Raw genomic sequence first — 19,863 nt, 5'->3', positions numbered from 1 at the left:
AATCACCTTAAAAGTAAAAAAAAGCAGTATGGATGTTTTGGTGACAGCTAGTCTTTTATACAAGAATGAGGGAGTTGACTGCTCATTATCAAACTGAGTGACAAAAAGCCACAAAACTTTCAGATTTGTGACTTGAAAATAAAAGAGATTTAAACCAGACAATTCCATGGAATCGGAATAATTTCAGTACACTAATTAAAGTAAAAATTTAAGTGTTATTATATGGCTGCTTGGGGGAGAAAATGGGATTAAATTATATTAAATGGGGCTGTTTCATAAAAAGCATGGCTAGGTTAAGCTGTAAACTTTGGTTACACTTCTAGGAGAACATGCCAGCATAGTAGCAGATAGTGGGATGCTTTTTTTTCTGCAATATTGCAATGGATGGAATTATTTTATCCTTTGACCAAAACCTATTTCTTGCTTACACAAATAATATGTAGATACTACATGTAACTTGAGATCCCCCCTATTGTAGGGGGGTTTTTTTCCTTCTTTTTCCTTTTGCAAGTGTGCAGGTTTGTATGATGCTTGCTACAGCCCCATTCAGAAGGTAACTCAGTTCTTTGTGAGCACAGTGTGTATGTGAACCAGTATTATGATGCTTTTACTGCTGGCTGTTGAAGGAAGAGGCACACTGTGACATCCCCATGTATCAAAATCTTACTCTGAATTTCTATCACTGTGAAATAAGGCTGCCAATGGTCACAATTTTGCAGTTGTACAAGCCACTGGATTTTCAGAATTAGTGTTTCACTTTAGATTCAAACTCAGACCTCAGTTTGTGAAATGCTGCTTTAAAGTCTTTTCAGCTATAATCATTAATAAGTACCACTTCAGTACTAAATACAGAATTACTCTAATTTATGGCATGTGCATTGTAGTATATTAAAATACTATCATTTACGTATTATTTTAGCTCGTTTGACAAAATATAATTACCTATAAAGCCAGCAGCTACTCAGAAGTGAAATCTGTGCTGCATTCTCTCAGAACTATTACAAACTTAAGAGTTCAATAAAAATACCCCATTAAAATAAACCATTGCCAAAGGCTGTGTTTTCCTGGCAGGCAATAAAATACCCAAACGCACGCACAGACTGGTCATATGACAGCATGTGCTTTGTTAGTTACATTGTTCAACCCCTCTTTTCTTTTTCTCCCACAGTCACTGGTTTAGCCCTGGGGCTAGGAAGGAACATAGCCAGGTAAGAACTGCTTTGATCAAGAACAATTTATTTGAGTACACTTACTAAAGTATGAAGAACTTTAACTACCTCTACTCCAGAGGTAGTGGGCTAATATTTTAAGAAATTGTAAACAAAGCAGGTATAATTTCGTATCTTCTTGTAAGCAAACATATTAACAGCAGTGTATTTCCAACATTCTCCTAAAACTTGAGTCACTTAATTTCACTTGAGGTTTTAACGTTCAAAATTAAAATTCTAATTATTTTTTTTTAATTATTTTGTCAGTTGTGGTATCTCCAAATGTTACCTTTCTCCAAATGTTGGAAAGCAAATCATTTCACTCCCAAAATCAAGAAATATAGAACCAGTTACACAGTGGGGAGGCTTCTACAGGAAGATCTACAATTCCGTTTTTCTGCATTTCATTGGTTAGAGTGACCACAGCAGTAAAAAAGGAGTAAAATAAATAAAAAATTATGTTAAATTTTCATCATGGTACAGATATTGGTGAAAATACCTTACTAGTTTGTCTGCTGAGCCCCTGCAGGGCAGTCCCTGGGAGATCCAAGCCTAGACATGTGGTTGCAGGAATGTGAAGCCATGTTTATTATTTGATTAGTAGCCTGACACTTTAGCTTGTCTTCAGACATGGGGGAATATCTGTCTTTATGGGTGGTAGTATGGTCTAAACAGACCTTACTGTCCAAGACTATAAAATATGAAAATAAATCTGGTCTCTTTTCATAAATGTATAGCTAACTTCAACTATTCAGTAAAATTGCTGAATATATCATCAATTCAATATTGAAATTTGACACAAATGTTCCATTTCTTTAAGCTGGAAAAATTCGATATAACAGTTGATTTCCTTAGGTCTGTGCCAGTTTGCTGGTACTTTTGCAAATGTAAATAGATTTGAAACATCATAAGGAAATAAAATCTAAATACTCTTTGGAAAGTTCATTTTGGGATGATCTAATGGATCATCCCAAGAATACAAGAATACTTATAGCTCATAGTTTATATATTTCCTGTTCCCTCTCCTTCCTTTTGAACTCCAGAGCAAGCAATAGTGATTACCCAAAACTGACAGAGAAGGCAAAACAGTAGTTTTAGCTGTAAATTGTGACATTCCAGAATGTTACAGTAAGCTGACTGACACTTTACCTCTAAGTAGACATCTTTATATAATTTATATTTAATGTTCATTACTTTGAAATTAATTTCCTAGTGGAAGAAAAAATAGATTACTATAAGTTTGAGTAATTTTTAATTTTTTTTTTTTTAATATTGATCATCTTGTAACGGGGTTAATTGAAGTTGTACTGTTTACTTCCTTAAAGGATTCTAAGCCAAAAAATTAGGAAATTGCCATGATGAGACATGCCTTAATGCGCATCATACATGCTAGCACAGTTTTCAGAAATATCTGCTTAGCTGGTACAGAATGAATTTATCAATTGTTCTCAGATAATAGTAAATTTTAGTTAATTTTGTATTTTCTCTGGGTTTTTTCATTTTTCCTAAGAGTTATGTTTCCAGAGCTTATCAGAAGATAATTGAATTTTGACTTACAGGTTACTAAAGAATTGTAAAGTAAAACTAATGCCACAAATTGTAGATGTTACTGGTGCATTATGGGTTTGAGCTTTTTTTAAGACAGAAGAAAAGAAATTAGTGTGATGGTGTAATGTAATTTTGCCAACCAATTAAATTCTCACTAAATTGATTTATCTAATAAGCTATTTTATTGCATCTGAGAACTAGATAGTGGAAATGACAAGAAACATTCCTTGTACAAGAGGGAAGCTGTAGAGAGTTGGGGGAAAATTGTTCAATTTTTCAGACCAGTGCCATTTTTTGGAGTCCATGCTCATTTACAACATTAAGGTGTGGTTGGCCAAGTCTAAAAGCTGATTATTTCCTAATTTCCATGAGATTTTTAAGTGTCTTTAGGTCCATTTATGTCTACTTTCATTCAAACAGTCTTTCATTCTATTTTTTTCTTCAATATATGAGGCATTTCAAGCAACATTCATGGAGGGTTTATATTGTCCAGGTTTAATTTGTTTAGTATAGCATTCTGCTGGTTCTTTTACTTAGTGCACCTTGATCATCTGACAAACATCATAATGCTGGAAATAGACTTTTGAGTGCTGGAGATAATCTGAATTAAAAGTCTTGCTTGTCTAAAAATAAAAATAAATGACAGCTTGTTTCAGAAGCTGAGTCACCATTTCAGTTAAACAAATCCTTTGCTACTCCTACTTCCTCACTATTACAGGAAGCTTTAATACTGTGTTTTTGTTGATTCTGCAGCTTGCAAATTACTAAAGCTCCTGAGGCTTAGAAGAGTTTATAACTGTTTCATAACTGCTTAGACACAAGTGCTAACCTGAGTAGTTTTTTGTAAATTGTCTTCCAACACTTCTAATTATATAACTTTAAAAATTTAAATTGAAATTGTGAAAATTATAAAATTTTGCACGTAAGTTGATTGAGAAATTGTAAATTGCATATTATGCTTTAAAAATGCTTTAATTCCTACATTTTCAATTATTTAGGCATTTTAAATTAGCATGTAAATATATAAATTTACATATTAACTACTATTGTGAAATTCTATTAATGTTCATCTCAAAAGTCATGGATGAAAGCTATTGACAGATTACTCAAGAGGGGAAATAACTGCATTGTCCAGATAGGAATTCTAAAAAGCAAATAAAGGCATTGTTTGTGAGGCTCTTCTGAACATTTATTTTTTTTTAACAGCTTCAGCTCTTGCGAGACAACCGCTCAGAGAGGGGGCACAAGAAGAACAGCTCTGTAAAAACTGCCAGCAGGTAAGGTAATGTGGCAATGTGGTTGCCTTTGGTACAGTTTATGAATTTGTTGGTTTTTCAAATCTTTATATAAAAATTACACTGTTCTTTTGGGATATTATAAAAGGTCTTCTGGGGTTTTTTGTGACTTATGTTCAAGAGGTTTTTTTATATAGCACCATCTTTGCCTTGTGTATGAGTATTGCACCTTTTTTGGTGACTATGCAACTGCACTTAGCAAACTTAATCTCTTTAGAACATCAGAATTAAATGGATGCCAAAGTAAGGTTTGTGCTTCTGGCATGTAAGTTAAGTACTGGAAACATACAAAAATTTTATTATGCATATCTGAAATCAAGAAGATAACTCAAATACCATAACACTTAAATTGTTCTTACATTTTGACAATAAACGTTTCATTGTGAAGACTTAATAAAAACAAATCTAATTCTATTCTCCATCTTCTTTCCTTCCCCTCAAAAGACAAAAAATTCAAGACTGAACCTACTGATCTAGGAGTCTGTTTCTAGAGGGGCTTTTTTATGTGCAAATCACCTGCTGAATTGTTTTAATTCTAGCTTTTTCTCAAAGGAGAAACTATAGAAATGTTTCTCTTGCTATGCACATCACCTTACACAATTTTTATGTTGTCCTGTAAGGATGGCAATGTGCCATCAAATTGCTTTCTTCAATAGGTGGTAGTTAATTTATATAAGCATGTAATTCTATGGTACCACTTGAGACAATTTTCTGCCAGGCATTTGACTTTTAGTATATATGAGGTGACCAGACCAAAGTTTTCAATATTCTTAGGTACTTCCCTTGCTGATTACATGGAAAAGGAAACCAATATTTTTTTTTAAATACGCATATTAAACAAGAATATATTTCATTGTGTACTGGTTCTGGTTGCATGCTCTCAAACACAGGTTACAGAGGTGTGTCAGTCATTCATCTGTAGAAATTTTGATTATCTTTGTCTATCAATCTTTTTATATTAAAATTCTGAAAATTTCTGCATAGATTTCCTGGCAAGTTTACTTGTTAAATTATATTATCACTCTGAATTTTAGAATGAGTTAACTTTAGATAGAATATTTGCCATAAATGCACTCTTAATGTCAGGCTGCTCACACAAAACTGAGAGTTAAAAGTGGGTATAAAGTGAGCAGTAAGAAACAGATTATATTCAAAGTCATTTTAGGATCTTTTTTATGCTGTAGCAAAGTAAAACAGAGTTTGAGGAATTCAGAATCATAACTTATGTGTTTGTTATTCTGACCAGTGAGTCTCTTGGGAACTGATGTTTACCTGCACATGCAATGTGAATAGAGATTTGTAAAATGATACTGAAAACCTGAAGTGATTTTCAACCTCTCTTAGTATCCAGTCAACAGTATCTTGATAAACTCTTATCCCAATGAACGTTTGACAGGTTTGTGTAGAAGTAATAGGAGGAAATCCAAGACTAAAGATCAGCATTTTCCAAAAAATATCTGTATCTTTGGAGTAGAAATTACATCAATTAATTACAATGTATTGCAATGTACATAAAGCTACAGTCCAGATTCATCCAGATGACTCAGGTTATTTCAAAGTAATTATTTCCGCTCTTTCAGAAAACCACCATTTTCTCTTGTCTACCATAAAAACTTGAAGTGACTTAAAAAAAATTTCAAACTACAACAGAAATCATATTTTTAATAGGCCATCTGCTGTTTTAGAATCTCAATGATGCAGTCTTGTTTACAAGATATATAACAAAAATATATGGACACTTCAAGCTAATTCAGATGAGTAATCCCCTTAAAAAGATGCATACAAAAAGTATGGCTGTGACCTTATATTGCCTTATATTTTGTTAAATGCAGTGAGAGAACAGCAGCAGGGAACAAGTTTTGGATATTGTACTTATCCAGAATACCGTCTAATCTTGGTTTTTTTCAAGAGTGGATTTCTCTGGGTCTTTTTTGTATAGTTTTCAGGTGTCTGTATTTTTTGTTTGTTTGCCATTTCAGAAGAGCTTGTCTCTGTTTTTCATATGTGTATTGAGATGTGTACATATACACATTTTTCCATGCTTGCCTTGACTTTTCTTACCCCTTTTGGATGACTGAATACAGTTCTTGTCTCAGCATGTAGACATTATGTAAATACCCTTATTACATTGGATCAGTGACTTGTGTAATAATTTACTCTCTAAATTCATCAGAAAGGTGTGGAGCTCCAAGCATGGCAGTGGTCTGCAGCTGTCTCATGTGGTGGAATCATATTGTCTGGGATGAGCTTTACTGTACTGGGTTTAATGTCTTAGGTTTCTTCTGTCAAAATTAATGATAATTATCTAATCCTGTACAAACTAACATGAACTTTTGCTAGTAGCATGATAATCAGGTTGTAGAAAACTGTTGATATGCTACTGATGGACCATATGTTGAAGAGGGGGACAGTCCTGCACTGCGAAACTTAGAACCAGGATTAGATTATATTACACTCATACAGTATCTGTTTATTTTTGCTACCTATATAGGTAAAATTTAATCTGTGAATACCTAATTTTCTCATTAATTATTTAAATTATTAACAGTAATAAAAATACTCTTTTTAAAAGCTGCATTTAATTCTCCTGTAGAGCCTTGAAAAAGTTCTCTGTTTACGTTCTCTCTCTGCATTAGGATGGGAACAGTCTCCTCCCCTAATCAGCTACACTGCTTCAAGGTGATAAATAATTCTTCCAGCTGCTTGTTTTTCCCCCTATTCTTTTGCCAGTAAAGAAAGGGCTTTTTGCTGAATTTTTAATATGCTTTGGGCAAAACCAGCCTGGTTAGCTCAACTCACCTATTTAAATTAAATTGGCTGTTTTTGTACAAACCGTATTAAGGCATGCTCACATGATTTCTTCCTCCAGCAGAGCTGTGGAGATGATAATCTCCAGCAGATGTGTGATAACAAATAGCTTGGGATAGTAATGTCTTCATCTGGCACAGTTGTTAGCAGACCAAATGTCTGTCTGTAGCCCGAGGCAGTGGGCAAACAATTGCACATGATTGAGTTACGGGGAGTTAACAAGTTGCTGCTTGGCAGCTGAACTGCCAGAGCTGATCATGGGCTCTTTGCCTGCTTCCCTCATGAGGTAAAATACCTTTTCTGAAGTCACTTCCTTAAAATTTTACCAAAAAAAAGGTTGACCTAAAGGAGATTCTCTCTACAAAAGAAATTCCTTTATCAGCAGTGGGGACAGTGTTGAAGGATATTTTGCTGAACTGCTGTAACAAGATTTTGAACATGGGATTGCATTGTTAACTATGGGGGGGGGAACCTCCATCACAACTATCTCCCTGTCTTAAATACACAGTGTACTTATCCTCACAATACCCTCATGAAGAGGGGAAGTACCTTTGTCCTCATTTGACAGAATAACCAGAATACTTAACCAACTTAATATTTTGCCTTCGGTCATATAGTCGATGCCATAACTAAGTAATTTATGCTGTAATCTGGAAGCAAGAGAATTGCAGGTTGGGAAAACCATGGACTCTGAATAAGTTACTCTCCTGTAATTATTTCCTTTACATAGAGGTATTGTGTCTTTTTTTTTTTTCTTTTTGTAGTGTACTCCTTTTAAGTACTGTGAGTTGTTTAATCTATGTATTTCTTTTTTTTCTTACTGTTTCATAACTATAATTTTTATTCATGCCTGAGTAGAGAAACTGAAAGGAAAAAGCACCCAAATTTTTACCACTTAGTAATTTTTTGGGGTTGAATCTTCATAATTCTGTATTGGCTTTCCATGTGCCAATGTTCCCCAGAGACCTCTAAAAGAGGGGGAAAAAAAAAATCTACAATTAGTTCCTATGCAGTTCAGTCCTGGCTTGAAAGAAGGCTAAGTCATACTTGTGAAAGTGGTTTCAAGGTGGATTAAAATTTTATGTGTCAAGTTTCAGCTACCTAACTGAGGCTGTGTTAAGAATTTAATCAATGTGCCAGTCATCCAGTGATCACCTGAGCTGGCCAGACGTCTTTGAAGTCTTCTCCTGCCATGGTGAACAATACAAACTGAAATTCCCTGTGGTCTTTGCAACCCTCGCTTTCCCTCCTTTCCCTATTTGTTCTCAGTCCAGTTTAAATTTGTGCCTTGTGCTGATACAAGAGGATGACTCTCACATTTTCACTTCTTGTAACTGTGTTCTCTGTGAATTAGTATTTAAAGAAAGCTTCTAAGAGAAAAAAACTACACCAAACCTGAGGAGAGGTTTTCAGAAGTGTGTCGTTGTTTTGGTTAAAATTGCAACTTTCTGCCTTTCCCTGGCTGTAAAGGATAAACCCTATTTGTACAGCACTTGTTCATCTCCATCTGATGATACAGAACATGGTACTTTTTTACACAGATGTGACAAATAACATTACAGCTGCTCTTTATTTGATCTTCTAAAGAGACAAAGATGTGCAAGGATTCTGCCTGCTCCCTCTTTCCCATCGTGTCATCTGTTGTTTGGGAAAGAGTCCTAATTTGCAACAGATACAAAACTATTTGTCGAGGTGCAGGTTTGCCAAAAATAAATGAAACCATTAATTACTACATTTTTTGAGCAGCTGTTAATGGATTGGGATAAGAAAACTGTACATTAGACTACTGGTTAATTACAAGAACTGTAATTGTTTAATGTGGCTTTTGCGGAATGAAATTACAATACCAGAGGAGGTAAATTCAGCCAGTTTTTGGAAAATATACACGAACACATGCACATACTTACACTGCAGAAAAGCAAAGGAATGCATAGCTCTTTTATTAGGTGATTTGCTTCCCATCACATGAACACATTCTCAACAAAAATACTTCCAGATAAAGTCGTATTTAAACACGCCTTTTAATTCAAGTGTAAAATTATTAAAGGTAGTAAGTTAATGTCTTGTAACCCCAGAGCTAATAATGCAGGAGATTCAGATACAACATTAAAATCCAAATGTGTTTACATCATTAGAAATTAACAACTAAGCAGTTTTATCTCCTCTTTGGAGTGCCATGAAGCAGTAACTGTGCTGTTATGATTGCTGCTTAATAATATTTGCAGTTCCAGATTAAATTATGTGAATGTTTGAGGACACATTGCTTCCCTCCCTTGCTGTCACCCTCAGGGACAACATTATTCCATCAGTTTGGTATTTTTCTTCTCTGGAAAGGATAAAAGATGGTGCTGTTTTGGGAGAGGGCAATTCCTGATTGAGTTTTCTCTACCGTGGCCTTATTTTTAAGGTGCTGAAAAGATTTTCACTTGCAAAAGGAGTACAGGGCCATGACAATTTGTTTCAAAATGTAGACAGTGTGTGATGCTTTAATTTTATGGAAACCTTCAAGCCTCTGTAGTGGTTCATGGATAGCTATAAAGTATCTATTGAACAAATGCTGATTAATCAACTAATGTTTTGAAAGTATCACCTTTTAACTTTCATAATGACAACTTTTGTAAAAAAATAGCAGAAATTTTGAACTGTGCTCTGTTTTGCAAATACATTTTTCCAAGTGACCTGAGCAGATTTTTTTCCACCTGTAATGTAAAAGTACAAGCTGAATTTTGTTGTTCTTGCACTAGAATCTAATATACTTCATGACAAGGTACATAAACAAGCTGCTAAGTGGTACTGAAAATTTGTCATTCAAAATTGAATTCCAGGTGCAAGAGAGTATGTTAACTAACAGGAAGTTATATTTGCCTGATTTAAAAAACATGCAAAATAAAATAAAGAAAAATCAGATAACCTCTAGAAATTATGTACTTCTGGATCCTCCTGATGTGCTGGCTGGATTGAATTTTTCACATGAATGAACTGATAGCAAATTTCTCACTTTGAAGTAACCTAATTTTAGCACATTGTGCGCTTGTTTCTCATCTTCAGCTGCATTAGATGCTGTGTCTTGTTCTCTTTTTTGCACAAGTTTGTGCTGCTCAAATTTTGTTTGTCTCATTTTACCTGTTAAAATAGTAATGGGATAAGGATAAAGTTAGTCTGTGCTTCAGAGGTCCTTCCTGCTGTGTAGGGTTTGAGGAGGAGCTGTGCACAGGGGCTTGCACTGTCATTGCACCAACACCAGCTCTGCAGGGAAGGAGGTTGTTCTGCTGGTTTTCCACCACTCATTTGTCCCATCATCTCCCCCACTACAAGAAATTTGATTGTGTCTCTGCATTTCTCCACAAAGGCACATGGAAGCTGGGTATGTAAGGATGAATAGCCACACATGAAGGAAGAGTGGGTTTCCCTATTTCTGGTTTCATTGCACGTTAAACTGTGCAGTTTTTACATCGGGTTACTACTAATCTCAAAAGGATCCGTGAATATCACATGTGTAAATCAGTATCCCCTGGTACACAATATCTACAATTCTGAGGCATAAGCATGCTGACTCTTATTTAGACCATGATTTTGTGTAGTGAGAGAGTTTAGAAGAAAATTTGGATTGTTTGCTTCAAATTGCATAAAACGTTCATGTGTTGTCTTCCATTTTTGAGCTACTGTATTACATACTTGGATCTTTAGTGTTACTTCTTATTCCTTACCTATTTTACAATATTTTGAATACAACACTAATGTTTGCAATTATTTAACCTAATTCTGTATGACTGTAATCCAGAACTTTAAAATGTGGGTTTTAAAATATTTTCAAAAAAATACATTTGTTCCATACTGAATTTATTCAATGAATTCTTGGTAAATAAATATGTATCCAGAAATATCTGGAAGAAATAGTGTAGCTGAGTACATTATGAAGGCCTTCCACTGAAGTACCTGTTCAGATCCATGTTTACTGCTCAAGTCATAAAGATATTTTCTGAATCACTTCAGAGCTGGATTGAGGCCCATATCTCTCAAATAGCAACAATGTTGGTGCAAGATGAAGAAGAAACCAAAGAATATTTGCTTTAGAATTTGTGAAACATGTTGGTTTGTAACAGGATGACATTTTGTTACTGAGACCTATTTCCAAACATTTCACCATTGCACAAATATAAGCATTATTGTTATCATGTATTTCTTTACACAAAACAATAATGGAACTTGCCATCAAAAACATTTAGAAATACTCTAAATTAATATGAAATTTATATTCTGACTTAAATATTTTATATAAATGTTAATTTCCTGTATTGAAAGTGTGAAATCATATCATTTGTTGAAGAAAACTGAAAGTTTTTGCTATCTAGTTCTTGACAGAAGTATATTTTTTGGGTTTATCCCCTCAGTGTTCCTCAGTGACTTGTTTGTACACCAAGATATTGGTTTAGATTTGCCTTTGTGTAATTCATACACTTTTGATCAATTCCAACTCATGCCCAATTATATTACACTAAATTAACATAATTCAACAGATGTTGATATTTAAATGTTTTCTGGCATTCACATCTTGGACAGCTGTCTTAGAGCTTGGGGAAAAGGCAAACATTTAGAGTTAAATGCTGAACATATGCTTAAATTACTAATTAGAACCAAGAAAAAACAATGCATTATCCTTTCTGAGGGCAGTAGGCCTCTACTACAGAACTATTTTATTAGGGTCTCTTTTCACAAATAAAGTGCCTAGGTGACTTAAGTATGGGTGTCAAATCATATGCAGTGATGCAGGTTTTTATTTTCCCTAATGTGCACTGAAATTATCCCAGTGTAGAGTTGAATGTGTCAATTTGTGGTGTTCAGATAAATTTTGGACAACTACTGTGTCTGAATGACAAAGGTGCTGCTAAAGATAACAGCAAGGAATGTGTTAGGATATAGCATTTATTAAGTGATGAGGTAATCTCATGGGCCAGGGAAAGATTGTATTCTAGTCATAATAGGATTGCACCAGGACCTTCAATAATACAGGTATGTCACCCTTATGCTTGAAGTTATGTTGTGAACAGATTGGCATTGTAAGAAAGGAGTTTGATAGAGTTGCATGGGTTTATCCCATCTCTTTAAGATGTAATAAAAGGGAAATAAAGTACATGGCTCTTCTGGTTAATGTAATGGTTTTCACACTTGCAGAAGTAGGTGAACCAATCTATTATATTGATGATGTCATTCTTTAGACAAGTTTGAAGAGAAACTTTACTGTTGGTAAAGGATGAGAAGGAATCAAGCATGGAACTGATTTCACCTGAATATTGTCTGAGGAAAATGGCAAGAAAGCAAAAGAGCAAAAGAAGGCAGGTGGACAAGGAGCCATCCCTCTCTAGCTGTCCATGGGACACATGCATTACTGCACATGCCACCCTTCTCTGGGTGTTAAAGTAGACCCCAGGGGCTGCATCCTTCTTTTGACAAGCTGTGTACCACAAAGGAAAAAGGATATCTTTCCTTATAGATTTCCTTAGCCATTGTTTTTCATATATTTTTCCTCAGAAACAAACATGCCTTGCATGTTTCCATGCAATATTATGAAGTCATCATGCATCTTTTCTATGGTTATATTGATACACGTGCCAGAGGCAAAGATAAAGTATTCATTATACCTAGATAATACAGAATAGCCTTCCCAAATTTACAGCCTGAGTTGCATAGTACATTTATTTGGAGTGATACATTTTAATTTAATCTGTACTTCTGGAGACTCAATCAAATGGAAATGTAGAATTTTATGTTTGTCTTAATTTAATTAGCTATTAGTGTTATGAGATGTTTAGAAAGACATATATAATGGGGTTTTAATGGTGTTTACATCTAAACTTATTGTAAACTGTTCCATTGACTCCTATGCTCTTGAAGCCATTGTCTGCCACGTGTGGTAATTTAGGAATGATCAGTAAGAGTTAAAGTTCCTCCAGATTCCCTTATTTTAGCAACACTAATGGATGTGTTCCACTGGCCACCAGATACAAGTGTCTGCATTTTAAGCCATGCAAAAACAAGATAGTCTATACTACAGATCCATTCTATGTAAGGAGAATCATTTATGTGATGTTTTTGTGTAAAAGATACTTAAATAATGGGATGTTTGCTCAAAGTATTCTTTGATTTTTATCAAGTTGAGTTGTTCCACACATTCATTTTTAAAATAATTTTATTAGCTTGTTTCTCTGGGGTCCATAATTGAGTTCTGTTTTCTCTATCCTTAATGCTGCTGTGAACATTACTTTGCACTCTCCCTGCTCCTTTTCAGTTTGTAAGAAATTGTCCAGTAATTTTAAGCTTAAAGTGAGTTAAGTTGTCCCTACTGCATTCTCTCTACAAACATATCCATATGAATACCTATTTGTTACCTATATTTTAAGACTGAGAACTGACAGTTTCAGTTAGATTTCCCCTTCAAAATAATTCTCTCAAATCCTTTCTAAAATACAAACTAGTTAACTTTTTCCTTTTACTGATGTCTTGTGAAAGAAGTTTACTTAAAAACTTTCACCAAGCCTCTCCATTAGCTGAAGCATTCCATGGTGATAAACTTGCAGACTTCTACAGCCATCTGCAGGAATGCACTGATACTGTGGCAGAACTGGGTGTCACTGTTTGCTGTGTGTTTCTTCCTCAGGTGGAGATGTTCACAGCATTATAATGGATATGCATGTATTGATCATTACCAATTCATCTAATTATGGAATAGAAATCAGTCTTCTTGAAAACATTGTATCATAATAATGTGCTGTATCAGATTTTCCAAGTTAGCATACAGAAATTTGTTAAATACTGCTAAAGAAAAAAATGCTCCTCCACACCTGCCTTCATTAATACATTTTGTTTTGTATTTTTTTACACCTGGGATGATGATAGTCAGTACAGAGAACTAGAACATATTCAGGAGTGTCTGCTGTCCTACAGCCATTTTATTTTGTTGTTCTTCTCAGTTAGTGGTGGACTTTTAACTATGATTGGGGCAAGCATGAAAACTACCAATGAAAGAATGAAGAACCCCATTGGGTCCTCAGTTGCTCAGTAGGTTTATTGCATTTAAAGCAGCTTAGCTGTAGGTTCCCCCACAGAACAAGATGCTTATTTGGAGAATGTAACCACACGGTCCATGGACTGCAGAGGTCAGGGTAGATAAAAATCTGACTTGGTGTGTTACAAATGTCTTGGAGAGGTGAATGTGTGTAAGTGCTGGAAAGGCATTTGTCAAAAATATTTGCCTGTGGAGCTATGAAAATTATGGAAAAAGAGATTGTGTTGTGTAGGCATGGGTGTAAATGTTTGGGGAGCTTAAAGAGACAATTCCAGACATGTTACCATGGTAAGGGCAATTACCTTAATTACCTTGAGGAAAAAAAATCATAGAGACTGCCACTATTTAAGGAGGAAATAGCAAAATTTCCATCAGAAGGAATGTTTCACAAAAATGCATAGATGCTTGTGAATTGCTTTGCATGTCATTGTTTCTGTAAAAGTGTTTGCTGTATCAAATCTGTGGGGTTTATTTATTGTTTCAATAGCTTTTTTCTGCTATTTTTGTTACTGCTGCCTTCCCATTCTTGACTTCATTTTTGAGACTCTTATTTACTATGTAGAAAGGAGAATCTAAACACTGTGTGCAAGATTAAAAATGAATAAAAATTGACAGCAGCTTTTCCAGCGTTTTGTTTAATACATTGAGGCATGACACAACAACAACAACAAAAATTCTTGGCGTGCTAGTGTAAGTTCACACCAGCCTGGCTTTTGCAGCCCTCTTATTTCCCTCTGCCACAACTTTGCCTCTGCTGTGACACTTGCAGGCCTGCTCGGCCGTGGTGCAGCTGATGCCCTGTCCATGCTCATATTTTTCTTATTGACAGTGAGTGTTCTTGCCAAACGCCAGGGACCATAGTCACATCTGTTTGTCTCCCAAGCTTGTCTGAGGCTGCTTGGGAACACTTTTTATCCAGAGGGCAGCTTTAACTAGGCCTAATACTCTGAAAAGCCTCTATTTGTAAATGCATACAATGAGGCGACAAGTTCCTGTTGTCTTTCCTTAAAAGTTATTCCATTTGACACTGCTTGTTCCAGTTGCTGTCACCAGCATGTCAAAAGCCAGGTTTTCAGGCAAGGTGGTCTTAACAAGTTTTATTTTTTCCCTAATAAAATGCCTAGCTTCCCTCCAGAGCACTATTTATAAATGATAGCTGGAAGCAAGCTAGGGGTAAGTAGAGAGAAGGCAGGCAAATAGCTTTCTTCCTTTCTGTAATCCACGCTCTTCTGATTTAATGCTAAGAAACATAATGCTGAACCTAGCCTGATTGAGGGTCAGAGTTCTCCCTACTTTATAATACCCCCATTACAGGCATTTCAAAATGTGCTGTGCAGCTTCACAACTCTGCTTCTTTTTGTCTAACCTGCCAGTTCCAGAGCTGTAATAGTTCTTGTCTGAGCCTCTCTCAATAAATAAATAAATAAATGAGAGCTTTTTGTTTTGCTGTGATTTACACTGGCAGAGCATATAAAACATTAAGCCCTGGTGAAGGCAAATGCAGCTTTACAATTGCAAGTTGGCCAAACATTTGATGTTAGTGGCAATCAGACTGGGTTTGACAAAGCTTAATTGGTGCTCCAACATATTGTTATTTATTTGCAGTGTAGGGAATTTTTGACTACAACAAAGAAATACCCACTCTCACCTTGGCTGGTGATGGGGTTGTTGTGATGGGCAAAGGCAAATGATTCATTTATGCTGAAGGAACAAGGCTGCCTTTCAGACGCTCATTGATTTTAAATTAAAAAGTAACTGCTGTGTTCTACATGAAGGGTGACAACAATAACAAAGTAGTCCTTACTTAGTGTTATTTGTTGCAACTGCATTCCTTGTGCCTGGAGGAAAAGTGGGGAGACCCCAGTACCATAATCTTACAGATCAATAATCTAGATATCTCAATGTAGTGTAACAGATAATCAATTCTGGTAAAATAACTCAAACACTGCTCACTGTTACTGCTGTGGCTCAGGTCTTCAGGTTCAATTGCCTGACTTTATTAATTTTTATCTTTCATCCTACATGTATTCCTGGAGACTTTCTCGCTTTTTCATTCAGAACACAATAGTTTCACACTGTAGAACATAAAATTTATCACACTATTTATTCTACATGTTTAATACCAATGTTAAATACTGATCCATTGGTGATCAAACCTCTCAAATATCTGTTCTCTAATTACTGTTTCCCTATATGGTATTTAAATACTCATTTTCTTTATCATACAATCAGTAATGAAAGGGTTGCACTTCTTGATTTCGTTCTAAATGCAGAATGGAAAACTATTATCCCATTACTTTACTAGTTCAACTGGGTTGAGTTTCTGGACTTTAAAATAGGATAAAATTTTATATTGGAATTGCAAGGAAAATGTGTCAAAACAAAGGGGAAAAAAGTGTTGAAATAAGGGTTCATTAGGTGAAGTGCACTTCTCTGTGTAACAAGTTTCTTGGAGTATTTTATTATTTAAATAGAAGCACTGTGCTACTTGTTAATCTATTGTATCTTTTTAGAAGAAATAGGCAGAGTATTATACTTGGTCATCTTACTCATCAAGGCATTGTTGTCATTCTTTTACATTATTGAGCAGATCTGAGGTCTCTCAACAGTATATGACCATTTGTTATTCATTTAGAAGCAGCCCAGCTTTAAAAAGTTTATAAATGCCATAAAGGGTAAGTCATATATCCACACTGAAACCAGATCCCGTGAGTGACAGTGTTACTGTGCTGCTGTGGATTGTCAGATGCAATTTTCAGCTTGTAACTTCATGAAAATTCACTACACTTATGTGGTGAGAAACACATTTCTGAGTAACGTTTATAGATACATATTAAAATTGTGCAGTTCAGAAATTACTGCATTTTTCTTCCCTTCTGTTCTGGTTCTTCAAAAAAAAAAAGTCATCCACATTCAATGCTGCAGGCATCGTATATTACTTTAAGGAAAATAATAACTGGAATTGCCCTTTGAGCTTATATTCCAAAAGTCAGCACTTAAAAATTCCAAATTTACCATTTTCTGTAGTACTGGCTTCTAATAGCTGGGTTTAATGCAATAGTATTTGCTTGTTTGCCATCCTCTGCATCTCCATCAGTTTTCCAGTCTCCAAGTGCAAGCTGGTAATTGTTCAAGAAGCCTACCAGATACTGTGCTTCCATGGTATTCTCACAACTTGCCAGTGAATTAGAAAGGATAAATTGTTATGCCACAAGTTTATTTCATGCACCTCTGAAGAGTTTACTGTTTCATGTTTTCTCATTCATTCTTCATCTTACCTTAAAAAAAATTGATAATATTTTCCATGTAATAAATGCTGCTCTGACAGTCAAGCATTACCAGCCAATTGATAACCTACAAACAGCATTGTGATCTCTTTAGATAATTAATCTTAGCCATTTTCCTGTCAGGAGCAACAGTGTTTTTGTTTTATGTTGAGCTAGAAAGATTGCCAGTTTTGAAAATTAAAAAGCATTCCCTTTATATTTATATTTATTCATTCCAGTAACAATTTATGATGCTGCATTTAGATACTGAGCGCTTGTCAACAAACATAATTATGTCTCGATATAAACAAGATTGGTGGCTTGACTGTGCAGCTTCATCTTGGTTGAGAATGTTTTGATACAGATTCAGATTATACAAGCTGTGTATTTATGTGGCAGTTTTCTTCCTTTGTTAATAGTTTTCTCCTATAATTACTTGCAGGCAAACCAGTGTACATTTAGGATCACTGTGCATGGGAGACATCAAGCGGAGAAGGAAAGCTGCTCCCCTGCCAGGACCCACAGGTAACCAATTTCCCTGGGACACAGCACAAACCACAAGATGTTAAATCTCTAAACACAAAGCAGTAGGTCAGTGACCTGGGAAAAACCTTGATAAATTCAATAACTTCCCATATAGCTTCAGATATGTTCTATCCTTATTTATTAATAAAGATTAAGAAATAAATAGGTTCCCTTCATTTTCCTGCAATCATTGGCAATTTCCAGTCCTTTGTAGCACAGCACTTCTTTAAAGACAATAAATCTTTTTTCATATACTGAGACAGCAAAGATTACTGCTTATGTCTCTTCAAACATTACAAGGAAAGAGACCCGAGGCATCTTGTTTTCTGCATATGAATGCTCTAAATATCCTGCACAGTAAAGTTAGGATGTGAATTCTTGGGTAAACAATTGAAAATATGGTGATAAAGCAGTGAAACACACAGCTTTAAAATTAGTGCTATAGATAAAACAGGAAGCACTTGCAAGCACATTTGTGAAAGATTTTTACAGATGCGGGGTCACAACCGTTGGACGCATTTTGCTGATGTCACAGCTGTGAAATCACTTTTTCAATACTTAGCAGTGATTTATAGGGCTCTCATCAGTTTGTTGTATTAATTGTATATGTACATACTGGAAGGATTAGGTTGTATGTGTGCCCATGTGAGCCTTTATATATATTTCTAGTACAGAAATCTGGATTGCATGTCCTAGTCATACATAAATTACTGCAGCAACATTTGCAGCACATAGAATTTTCAAATATATTTCAAGTAGATGTCTTTAGAGAAGCCTAATACTTGTATTCTAACTGAGTTCCCTCTCTTGAAACTTCTTTGTTTCAAACCTCTGTGGCAGAAACAGACCAGGAATAATATTAAAAATGTTATAAAAGCACCTTAGTGGCAGCAGTATAAAAAAAGTGAATCTATGGGTCAGCTTCTAAGACTCTGAACATATGTGAACTGAGAAAGAAAAATACTTAATGGCTGAAGAGAGAATAATGTAATTATTTCTACAAGGTGATTTTCACTTCACAACTTTCAAGTACTAGAGGATGTCATTTTGTACTGAGAATTTATCAAGTATCATGAAATTAATTTTATTATTCGCTTTACCTTGGGCTTTGAGCTTTCAGAATCTTAATTTACAAGCTGGCTCCTCTGCGTAACTTTGCAAAGCCAATATTTTGATACCAAGGCAAATATGTGGTCATTCAATGTTATGTGTCCATGAACTCACAGTTTTAGAAATTGTCTTGCCCCAAAGTTTGCCTTTATATGTAGAGCAACAGAGAATAATGGTGGATAAAGGCATCATATGAGTTACCTTTTAACTGGTGTACCTTCTTTTCTCTTCAAGATAATCTTTTCAGTTTTGCTTTAATCAGGAGGATTGAGAAATTTTTTTTGTGGGCTTATAAAAGTTGTTTTTCTACACTTCATCCTAGTGAGTTTTTAAGCAAATAGAACCTTTGGTAAACATTGTATAAGCTTGTACCTATGTATAGGTAATGTATAGCATTCTAGAGATTATTACAGTTTTCTCAATGGCTAACCTTCCTACAACTAAATTATTGTTTATTCATCACAGGCCTTGGTTTTTTGTCAGTGTTCCATATGATTTTATGAAAGGAAAGGGATTTTCTTTTAGAATGAATGTACATTTGGAAATTTGGTTGAAAATAAGAGATCACTTATTTGATTATTCTTCTTTCAGTAGTTTTAGTTAACTAAGATATGGGAATAGAAGGGCTTGACTTTATGTAAAATAATTTGTGAGCTTCTTTCTTGAAAGAAAAAAAGTACAGAATGACAAAAATGAACAGAAGTTGGAAATGGAAAAAGCACTCTCCTAATGATTGTTCGTATTTAATGTCAGAGTGTAACCTGAAAGGCTGTCTGTAAATGACTCATTTACTGCAAGTGTTTTCTCTATATAGACTGCAAATTTGCAAAGTTCCACTGAGTCAGTGTGTTGGTAAGAGTATTTTGTAAATTATCATCTGCATTTGGAAAAAAACACATTGGTAAATTAACTCTTGTAAAAATCTGCACAGTGCTGAAAATGCCATTTATGCCTTTATGTTCAGTAGTACTGGTGAGAACAAGTGGTGACCCTAATGAGGTATTGAAATACATTCCCTGGGTTTGAGTCTCACAAGGGTA

The 19,863-nt window shown here is 35.0% G+C and overlaps 1 protein-coding gene across 1 annotated transcript in view; it reads left to right on the top strand.

Moving 5' to 3' along the window:
• Positions 1–19,863, top strand: part of GPATCH2 (G-patch domain containing 2) — a gene marked incomplete at its 5' end in the record, with an annotated part of 116,078 nt that overhangs the window by 82,621 nt on the left and 13,594 nt on the right. Inside the window, 3 exon segments of the mRNA XM_079331923.1 lie at positions 1,169–1,208; positions 3,963–4,033; positions 17,631–17,713. Of these exon segments, the coding sequence (XP_079188049.1) occupies positions 1,169–1,208; positions 3,963–4,033; positions 17,631–17,713 (194 nt within the window).

The sequence above is a fragment of the Erithacus rubecula genome (genome assembly GCF_903797595.1).
Source record: "Erithacus rubecula genome assembly, chromosome: 2".
Taxonomy (NCBI): Eukaryota; Metazoa; Chordata; class Aves; order Passeriformes; family Muscicapidae; genus Erithacus; species Erithacus rubecula.
Note: the sequence above shows the minus strand (reverse complement) of the source record. Positions and strands in the feature narration are given on the sequence as shown.